Source organism: Melanerpes formicivorus, unplaced genomic scaffold (genome assembly GCF_026170545.1).
Source record: "Melanerpes formicivorus ecotype bairdi unplaced genomic scaffold, bMelFor1.0.p_v2 SCAF_102, whole genome shotgun sequence".
NCBI classification, from domain to species: Eukaryota; Metazoa; Chordata; class Aves; order Piciformes; family Picidae; genus Melanerpes; species Melanerpes formicivorus.
Genome location: NW_027142454.1, coordinates 316,486 through 327,236, shown reverse-complemented (window position 1 = coordinate 327,236; position 10,751 = coordinate 316,486). Strand labels below are relative to the sequence as shown.

General features: G+C 48.8%; 1 protein-coding gene across 1 annotated transcript in view; it reads right to left on the bottom strand.

The window, feature by feature from the left end:
- Positions 1-1,046: 1,046 nt before the first annotated feature.
- Positions 1,047-10,751, bottom strand: part of GNAO1 (G protein subunit alpha o1) — a 230,871-nt gene continuing 221,166 nt past the window's right edge. The window contains exons 7-8 of the mRNA XM_068166613.1: positions 7,425-7,578; positions 1,047-5,002 (exon numbers count right to left, since the gene is read on the bottom strand). Of these exons, the coding sequence (XP_068022714.1) occupies positions 4,815-5,002; positions 7,425-7,578 (342 nt within the window). The 3' untranslated portion in view covers positions 1,047-4,814. The remainder of the gene's footprint in view (positions 5,003-7,424; positions 7,579-10,751) is intronic.

Sequence of the window (10,751 nt, the reverse complement as noted above, 5' to 3'; positions counted from 1 at the left end):
TGATTATTTTTTCCAATTTTTTTGTAACAATTTTTTTTTCCATTTTTTTAAAATTATGATTTTTTTCCCAATATTTTTAAAATCAATTTTCCCCCCCCTCCTTTTTCCCCCCATAGTTTTATTTTTTTAAGGTTTGGGGCATCTTATATTTTTTTTTAATGATTTTTTTTTCCAATTTTTTAAATTATTATTTTTCCCAATTTTTAAAATAATTTTTTCCAATTTTTAAAATTATTTTTTTCCAATTTTTAAATTTTTTTCCCCCAATTTTTAAAACTATTTTTTCCCCATTTTTTTTAACGATTATTTTTTCCATTTTTTTTTAAGTATGATTTTTTTCCCAATATTTTTAAAATCGATTATTTTCCCCCCTCTTTTTTTCCCCCATAGTTTTATTTTTTTAAAGTTTGGGGCATCTTATATTTTTTTAATGATTATTTTTTCCAATTTTTTAAATTATTATTTTTTCCATTTTTAAAAATTATTTTTCCAATTTTTAAATTTTTTTTTCCACTTTTAAATTATTTTTTCCAATTTTTAAAATTATTTTCCCCAATTTTTTAAATTATTTTTTCCAATTTTAAATTTTTTTTTTCCAATTTTTTAAATATTTTTTTTTCCAATTTTTTTAATGATTATTTCTTGCAATTTTTTATCATGATTTTTCCCCTATATTTTTTAAATCGATTTTTTTCCCTTTTCTCCCCCCCCTCCCCCAAATTTTATTTCTTAAGGTTTGGGGGGGGGGGTGTGTGGGGGTGTGTTTCATATTTTTTTTAATTATTATTTTTATCCAATATTCTTTTTAATGATTATTTATTCCATGTTTTTTAAATCTATTTTTTTTCCTCTCTTTTTTTCCCCCTACTTTTCTTTTCTAAGCTTTGGAGCTTCTCATTTTCCTTTAATTATTTTTTCCACTATTACTTTTAATTCATTCCCCCCCCCTATAATTTTCTTCTTTAAGCTTTGATACTTCTCATTTCCTTTATATTATTTTTCCCCCCAATATTATTTTAAATCAGTTTTTCCCTCTTTTATTTTCCATTCTTTTAAGCTTTGGGACTTTCAAATCTATTTTTCCCCCCTCTCTTTTTCCCCCTATAATTTTCTTTTCTAAGCTTTGGGGCTTCTCATTTTCCTTTAATTATTTTTTCCACCATTACTTTTAATTCATTTTTTTTCCCCCTAATTTTTTCCTTTTTAAGCTTTGGGGCTTCTCATTTCCTTTTTATTATGTTTTTCCCCTCCCCCCAATATTATTTTTAATCAATTTTTCCCCTCTTTTATTTTCCATTCTTTTAATTTTTTTGTTTAAGTTTTGGGGCTTTTAAATGTGTTTTTTTTTTTTTCCCCTATTTTTTTTTTCTTGGCCATTTTCCCTCCTTTTTAATTTACTTTTTTTACTATATTTTGTATTAGTTTTGTTGTTTGGTTTTTGATTGGTTTTTTTTTTTTCCCCCTCAGCACAAACATGAGGGGAAAAAAAAACCCCAAACCAACCAAACCACCACTTGCTAAACTGAGACAGGGTTGGGGGGGGAGGGTGGGGAAAAAAAGCAGCACACACACAACAAAAAAAAAAGCAGTTCCTGGGATGGGCTAAAAATGAATAAAAACAAAACCAACCACACCAACAAAAAATGTTAACCCTACACAAGGAAAAAAAAAGTAATTATATATATATATATTAAATAAAATTCATCTTTCTATATCACCCTCCCCAGCCCCACAGGAGGGATGCAGGAGGAGGAGGAGGAGGAGGAGGAAGCCTGTCCAGGGAGGAGGGTTTTGAGCTGTGCTTTGTGGATCCAAATGGGGAGAGTTGAGTGCAGCAAGGGAGGTGCTGGACCAGGAGGGAGGGGAAAAGAAAACTCCACCCCAGCCCCCAGATCTGGGCAGGGAGAGCTTGGACTAAAAAGCCAGGTGGGAAATCCAACTGATGGAAACCCCCCCACAAAAGCCACCCAAACCCCGCAGGCAGGGAGGGTCCAACTGCATCGACCAGGCTGGGACGTGGGGAAGTTCTCCAGCTAGGGTGGGACCATGGAGAAGATCTCCAGCTAGGGTGGGATATGGGAGAAGATCTCCAGCTAGGATGGGACCATGGAGAAGATCTCCAGCTAGGGTGGGACATGGGAGAAGATCTCCAGCTAGGATGGGACCATGGAGAAGATCTCCAGCTAAGGTGGGACATGGGAGAAGATCTCCAGCTAGGGTGGGACCATGGAGAAGATCTCCAGCTAGGGTGGGGAAGTTTTCCTATCTCCCCCCCTCCTTTTTATTTACAAACAAAAATCAAAGTGGTTTTGGGGTTTTTTTTTGGTCAGTTTCTGGAGCTCACCAGGCTGTGGGTCAGGGTGGAGGCAGTTCAGCTTTCCTCAGGCTGGGGGGCAGGTGGAGGGCAGCTTAGCTTTCCCCAGGCTGGGAAAAGTTGAGTGCAGCAAGGGAGATGTTGAACCAGAAGGGAGGGGAAAAGAAACCTCCCCCCTGCCCTGCTAGGGGGCAGGGTGGGGGGCAGCTCAGCTTTCCCTAGGCTGGGAGCAGGCTGGGGGGCAGCTCAGCTTTCCCTAGGCTGGGGGCAGGCTGGGGGGCAGCTCAGCTTTCCCTAGGCTGGGGGCAGGCTGGGGGGCAGCTCAGCTTTCCCTAGGCTGGGAGCAGCTCAGCTTTCCCTAGGCTGGGGGCAGGCTGGGGGGCAGCTCAGCTTTCCCTAGGCTGGGAACGAAAACAATTAACCACAAAGACGCCAAAATCATTTCTTCAAGAGCCAACCCGCATCAGTTAATTATGAGGAGCATCATTAGAAAACGAACCCACATGGACAGAAGGAGGAGGAGGAGGAGGAGAAGCCTTCCCCCCTGCACCACAGCCCTGGCACGGCCACAGCAGGAGGCACCACCCAACCCTGGGAGCTGCCCCTTTGCCCCGCAGCTGCCTCCCAGCGCGCTGGGTGGAGGGTGTGGGGATGGCTCTGGGAGAGCTACCGGGGTGGGGGTGGGGAAGCCAAGGGCCAGGCAGACCCCAGGGGGGGGAGGGGAGGGAGGCCTGGGGGCGGGGGGGGGGGCTGCCTACAACCCCTTCAACCAAACCAACCAGGCGGCTGGGGGGCGGGGTGGGGGGGCCTTTAAGTTTTATATATATATATAAGTGTAGAGTTTTATTTCTCCTTTTGCCTTTTTATTTACCAACTTGCAGGACAACGACGACAAGGACTTGGGGTTTGGTTTTTTGTTTGTTTGTTTTGTTTTGTTTTTAGTTTGTTTCTTTGCCTTTTTATTTACTTATTTATTTCTCTCAATTGATTTTGTTTGTTTGTTTTTAAATCCTTTGTGTGTTTCGTTTCTTTCACTTCCTCCTTCGTTTTCTTTGTTCCCTTTCCCCCGTGCATGTGTGTGGCTGGGGCTGTGTTGGTTGCCGTTGGGGTTGGGGGAGGGGGGGGGAGGGGGTGGGGGTGTGGGTGTGTGTGGGGGGAATGTGGTTTTCTGTAAAGTCTTAGCTTTAATTTTCTTTTATAGTATTCTTCCTTTTAAAATTCCTGTGATAGATTTTTTTTTTTATTCTTATTTTGAATTCTATTTTCTTTTTCTTCTTTTTTTTTTTTTTCATCCTTTTTCTCCTTGTATTTTTCATTTTTAGTCTTCTTTTAAGCCTTTTTTTCCTTTTAATCTCTCTTTTTTTTCTTTTAAGCCTTCTTTTCTCTTCCTTTAATTATTTTTCAGTCTTCTTTTTTTCTTCTTTTTAAGTTATTCTTCATTTTTTTTATTCTTTCGGATTATTTTTAATTCCTTTTTCTTTTTCTTTCTTTTATTCTTTTCTCTTTTCCTTTCTCTTTTTCATTCTTTTCTTCTTTTTTCCTTTCTTCTTTCCTCTTTTCCTTTCCTTCTTTCCTCTTTTCCTTTCCTTCTTTCCTCTTTTCCTTTCCTTCTCTCCTCTTTTCCTTTCCTTCTCTCCTCTTTTCTCTCCTCTCTTCCTTTCTTCTCTTCTCTTCCTTTCTTCTCCTCTTTTCCCTCCTTCTCCTCTTTTCCTTTCTTCTCTTCTTTCTATTCTCTTCTCTTCCCTTCTTCTTTTCTCTCTTCTATTCCCTTCTTTTCTCTTTCCCCTTCCCTTCTTCTTTTCTCTTTTCCCTTCCCTTCTTCTTTTCTCTTTCCTCTTCCCTTCTTCTCTTCTCTTCTCTTCTCTTCTCTTCTCTTCTCTTCTCTTCTCTTCTCTTCTCTTCTCTTCTCTTCTCTTCTCTTCTCTTCTCTTCTCTTCTCTTCTCTTCTCTTCTCTTCTCTTCTCTTCTCTTCTCTTCTCTTCCTCTTCTCTTCCTCTTCTCTTCTCTTCTTCTCCTTTCTTTTTCTTTCCTTCTTTCTGTTCTTTTCTCTTTTTCTTTCTGTTCTTTTTCTTTCTTTTCTCTTTTTTCTTATTTTCTTTTTCTTTCTCTTTTCCTTCCTTTTCTTCTTTCTTCTTATTTTTTTTCCCCAATTCTTTTTTATTCTTCATTTTTTTTTTATTCTTTTTGGGTTCTTTTTTATTCCTTTTTCTTCTTCTTCATGATTTTTTATTCATTTTTTAGTATTTTTTTTTAATGATTCTTTCTCCCTCCCTCCCCCCCCTCCCTTAATTCTTCTCCTTATTTATTTACTTATTTGTTTTGTTTGTTTGCTTGAAATCTTATTTATTTCTCTTCTCTCCTGGCGCTGGCAAATCATCACCACCAGGGCAGTGGCTGGGCGCCGGTGGAGGGGGTGTTTGGGGCGGGATGTGAGGGGGGTGGTGGTGGGGGTGAGGTTGGGAGGCGGGGGGGAAAGGGAAGGGAGGGGAGAGGAAGGGGCTCAGTACAAGCCGCAGCCCCGCAGGTTGTTGGCAATGATGATGTCGGTGACGGCGTCGAACACCACCTGGATGTTGTTCGTGTCCGTGGCACAGGTCATGTGGCAGTAGATCTCCTTGTTGGGGGAGCGGTTTTTGCTCTCGAATTGTGCTTGGATGTAGGCGGCCGCGTCCTCGTAGGTGTTGGGACCTGCGGGAGGGACAGGAAGGGGTGGGGGGGACCGCGGACACACACACCGACGGAGCCCTCACTGCCACCCTCTCCACCCCCCGCCCGACCCCTCGCTGCTTGCAATGTGCTTTGAGCCTAACCAAACCCAGCCCAAAACTATTCATTTGCCACTTCTTTTGCCCCGCAGATCACCTCTCAGCAGGGTGTCCTGACCCCTTTCCCCCATCTCCTTCCTTTTCTCTCCATCTCCCTCCTTTCCATCACCTTCTTTCCCCCTATCTTCCTTCTTCCACCCCACCTGCCCCTTCCCCCCATCCCAGAGCACCTGTGCTCCATGGGAGTCTCTCTTCCCACCCCAGGTGTGGCCACTTTGCCCTCCCTGCTCACTCCCTTTTTTAAGCCCCCCAGGAAAGGCAGTAGCCCCAAGCTGAGCTCATCTGGGCTGAGGGATCTTCAGCCTGTTGAGTCCCTGCAATGCACACCATGTAAATGGGGGGGGGGACAAAGGCCGGGGGCCTCCTGGCCCCTGGTTAGGTAGGAAGAGGAGTGGTAGTTACTCCATCATCCATGGATGCTGCCTGTGCTCCTCTGCATGGTATCTTGGCTGGTGGAGAATCAGGCTTTGATGGGAGCAAAAATGGTGTTGGGAGAGCAGGGACTGCTTGGGGAGAGGCAAAAGGCGGTGGGGGGAGCAGGAGCTGCTCGGGGCAGGGGGGAGAAGGAAGGGCAGGGGGGCAGCAGGGGCTGCTCGGGGCAGGGGGGAGAAGGGAGGGCGGGGGGGGCAGCAGGGGCTGCTCGGGGCAGGGGGGAGAAGGGAGGGCGGGGGGGGCAGCAGGGGCTGCTCGGGGCAGGGGGGAGAAGGGAGGGCGGGGGGGGCAGCAGGGGCTGCTCGGGGCAGGGGGGAGAAGGGAGGGCGGGGGGGCAGCAGGGGCTGCTTGGGGCAGGGTAGGGAAGGGCGGGGGGGGCAGCAGGGGCTGCTTGGGGCAGGGGGGAGAAAGGCTGGGGGGCAGCAGGAGGTGATGGGGGGAGAGGTGAGGGGTGCTGGCCAGGGAGCAGGAGGTGCCTGTTTGCTTGCTCACCCAGCCAGGGAGGTTTGTTTCTGCAGGGCTGGCTGGAGAAGGGCAGCTGTTGGAGCTGCAAAATGTGCATTGCTGCCTTAAGCTGCTTAGGGCTGGCAGCGCTGCTGGGCCCCTCGCAGGCAGCCTCAAAGCCTGCTCTACACCCCTGAAATCGCCTTTGCAGGAGCTGCTCTGAGCTCCAGATTTAGTTTCCTTTTCCAGCTCGCTGCTGCTTCCCCTCCTTCCTGATGCAGGGAGTGGCTGGAGGAGCTGCTAGCCTGGTACCAGCAGGCTGTCCCCCTTCTTGGGTTAGCCAGGTGGTGATGTACAGCTCCATGGGGGACAGTTCTGAGGTGTTACCCCAGATGGAGGGGAGAAAAGTTCTGCTGTGTTTGTCGTGGAGAAGCCTAAGCACCTCCAGTGGAACTGCTGGTGCACTTATCCTGGGGGAGGATGGCTGCCTGGAGAAGAGGAGGCTCAGGGGAGACCTTCTTGCTCTCTACAACTACCTGAAGGGAGGTTGTAGCCAGGTGGGGGTTGGGCTCTTCTCCCAGGCAACCAGAACAAGAGGACACAGTCTCAAGCTGTGCCAGGGGAGGTTTAGGCTGGAGGTAAGGAGAAAGTTCTTTCCAGAGAGAGTTGTTAGCCATTGGGATGTGCTGCCCAGGGAGGTGGTGGAGTCCCCATCCCTGGAGGTGTTTAGGAAGAGCCTGGCTGGGGTGCTTGGTGCCATGGTTTAGTTGATTAGATGGTGCTGGGTGATAGGCTGGACTTGATCTCAAAGGTCTCTTCCAGCCTGGTTAATTCTATTCCAGTCTAAGGGTCTCTCCCCTTACTCCACTTCAGGGTTTTTTCTTTGCCCCAAGCCACCCTGGCTTCACTTAACAATGCATCTTTGTGCCCCAGAGTCCTGCTGCAGAAGGGCTCTTGCCTTCCCCAGCTGCAGCCTGTGCAAAGGCCTTCCTGGTAGGGTGCAAATGGGAGATGCAGCTTGGAGGATGTGCTGCAGCCCCTCTAGCAGAAGCTTCTCAGAGACCATGAGCAATGGGGATGGCTCAGGCAGCTGGCTCTCACCAAGGCTTCTCCCTGCCACAGCTGCTTGTGCCTGGGGTCATTAAAGCTCTTCTCTGTGTGCCTCAGCTGCTCTCAACCATCACCAGCTGCCCTTGCCCTGTTGCCACAGGAACTGCCCATGCACAGGGCACAACCCCACAGCACAAGCAAGGTGCACTGTGGCTCTTGGAGGTGGGCAAATGCTTTTTGCTCTCCCATGCAGGTCTCCTGTCCCCTTCATCTCCCCTTGTCTACCTCTGGGGTGAGACCAGAGCCCACCTCCCCAGCCCTGGCGCCGCACAGCAAGCCAGGCTGTGCCTGGCACGTACCTGCATATTCAGGGAAGCAGATGGTCAGAGGAGATTTCTTGATCTTCTCAGCAAATAGGTCTTTCTTGTTGAGGAAGAGGATGATGGAGGTATCAATGAAGAATTTGTTGTTACAGATGGAGTCGAACAGCATGAGAGACTCGTGCATGCGGTTCTGCAGGGGGAGAGGGAAAGGCAAAGAGAAGAGAGAGTTAGAGCAGAGGAGAACATTATCCTGAGCTGAAATGCTTGGAAAGACCCCAAAGCCCCCAAGTCTGAAATAAGACAGTGGTAAATGTTGAGATGGTTACAGAGGTGCAGGGAGCAGGGTGCTGCTCTCCTCCGGCAGGCTGGAGGGGGTGCAGCTGCTCCTCCCTGCCGGCTGGGACTTCTGGAAGACCTGAAACTATCTGGAGCTTCAAGGAAGAGCAGGAAACCCCCAGCCTCGTTTTTCTCCTCACCTGCACAAAGTGAGGAGTTGGGAAAGGGGGCTGCTGCAGCTTCCTGCTCTGGCCTGCATCCCTTCAGGGGCTAAGCACCCCTCAAACGTCACCTGCAGGGCAGACAGCGCCAGCCAGGGCTTGCTGGGCATGGGGTCTGGGAGGGAAGAAATTTTGGCCATCTCCAGGTGGTCCTGTGGAAGTACTTAGAGTCACATCATTGTGGCAAAAGCAGTGCCAAGAGGCTGAGGTATGCCCTGTCCCAGCTGGACCTTTCTGCCCTTGGACCGATCCTCAGCCCAGCTCTGAAAACGCCACAGTGCTGCCTGGGCTCCTGCTAAGAAAGCCCGGTGCTGCTGCAGGGAGTGGACCAAGGCAGGTGCCTCTGGACACCCTTAGCTTGTGAGCTGCTCCAGGGAGACTTGCAGCATGAGAAGAGGCTTCAGAGCATCAATAGAGGCAAGACTCCAAATGCTGTGACTTCTTAAATACCTGCCTTCAGAAGTGGACAAGAGCCCTGTGAAACCGTTTGTCCCCCATGCTATGGAAGTTGTTGCCAGAAGAGAGTGGACAGAAGGAGAGGAGGAAGAGGTGGTGAGGGTGGGGATGTCCTGTGCTGAACCAGGGCACCAGCAACAGCAGCATTTTCATGCTTCCCTGGGGGGTGTCTGTGCAGGGACGTGCTGGGAGTGTGAAGGTGCCACTGGACAGGACAGATGAAGCTCTCAGAACGTTCTCCATCATCAGCTTGCTGTTAGAAGAACCAGGGAGCCATTCCCTGCTGCTCCACTGCTGCTTCAGGGAGGTATTTCAGGCAGTCTGTGGGCCTCTGTCATTGCTCACCCACTTGGCTGACCATCTGAACCTGAATTCTAGTCATGGAACGGGTTCTGTTGGAAGAGACCCTTAGGGGTCACCTAGTCCAGCCCCCTGCACTCAGCAGGGACACCTTCAGCTAGCTCAGGTTGCTCACAGCCCCAACAACTGGACCTGAAAGGTTTCCAGGGATGTGGCAGAAACTTGCACAGTTTCTGGTGCAAAACCAGGGCTGGGTGGAGCCTGAAGCTATTGACCCTACCACATCCCTCTCTGCAGCCCCCTCTTGGGGCCAAGCTTCACAGGACCTTGCCCCTCAGGTGGGGAGACAGCTCCTGGGAGAGTCCTGTGTGCTGCTGAGAGCAGTACAGAATCAAGCAGGTTGGAAAGGACCTCAGAGATCATCAAGTCCAACCTGTCACCTAACACCTCCTGACAACTCAACCGTGGCTCCAAGGGCCACAAGCAATCCTTTAACACCTCCAGGGATGGCAACTCCACCACCTCCCTGGGCAGGTGTGCTCCAAGCAGCAGTGGTGCTCAGGAGCAGGTGGAAACCCTCCTGCAGCAAACTTTTCCACCCCTTTGCCTCTCAAAATCTCCCAATATTTCCTCTTCTTTTTCTCTTTTGAGGCTCAGAGGAGAAAGCTTTGGGTCTGCTGCAGCTTGCCCAGCCCTGTGTGGTTCCCCTGGTGGAAATGCTGACCCAGTTGCAGGTTTTGGAGTGGCCCATGAATGTTTTATCAGTTGAGTCATTTTATTAGCTTCCACTTCAGCTGCAGCTTCTGCATGCAAAATTCAGCAGATGTCCAATTTCATCTTGCAGAGCTTGGAGATGGGCACCGTGGGCTCCTTGACAAAGAGGAGAGAGACAGAGAGAGATGCCAAGCAGCTGCCTTCCAATGCTTTGGGGACATCATTGGATCCTTATCTTGACTTCAAAATGAATATTAAAAGGCAAAAAAAGAAGCCTGGTTCATGGGGGGGAAACCAAACTGCTGCCAAAGGATGTGGCTCCTCGTGGCTGCTGCCAACATGTTGTGCCCTGAGGTTTCCACCCTGGGTAGCAGCTGAGTGGTGGTGGTGTGGGGTTCCCCCCCCCCCCCCCATTCTTCTCCCAGGCAACCAGCACCAGAACAAGAGGACACAGTCTCAATCTGTGCCAGGGGAGGTTTAGGCTGGATGTTAGGAAGAAGCTCTTCAGAGAGAGAGAGAGATTGGCCATTGGGATGTGCTGCCCAGGGAGGTGGTGGAGTCCCCATCCCTGGAGATGTTTAGAAAGAGCCTGGCTGGGGTGCTTGGTGCCATGGTTTAGTTGATTAGATGGTGTTGGGTGAGAGGTTGGACTCAATGATCTCAAAGATCTCTTCCAACCTGGTTTATTCTATTCCACTCTCCTGTGTTGTATTTAAATCAAGGAATGATGATGGTGGTGGAGGATCAGCTGCTGAAGTGCACATCATGGGGAAAGGAAAATCTCTCATTGCATGGAAAATACTCCCAGTGATTTCTGGACCCTGGAGAGCTCTGAAGAAGTTCAGGCTGGAGGTGAGGAGAAAGTTCTTCCCAGAGAGAGTTGTTGGCCATTGGGATGTGCTGCCCAGGGAGGTGGTGGAGTCCTCATCCCTGGAGGTGTTCAAGAGGGGACTGGATATGGCCCTTGGTGCCATGGTTTAGTAGCCATGAGGTGTTGGGTGAGAGGTTGGCCTTGATGATCTCTGAGGTCTCTTCCAACCTGATTGATTCTCTGATAAGATGATGGCAGGGTGAGAGCCTGGAGGAGCTCTTTCAAGAGGCCCAGGAAAAATACACAAAGGAAAATGCTTCTCTTTTCCCCTTGGCTGTTCATTTTTCTCAGGGCTTGCCTGTAGCTCTACCTGAGCTGCAGGATAGGATTCCATATATTCCATGAGGAGGAACTTCTTCACTGGGAGGGTCACAGAGCACTGCAACAGGCTCCCCAGAGAGGCTGTGGAGTCCATTCTGGTGACTCTCAGGCCTCATCTGGATGTGTTCCTGTGTGACCTGTGCTGGATTCCATGGTCCTGCTGTGGCAGGGGGGTTGGACTGGATGATCTTCAGAGGTCCCTTC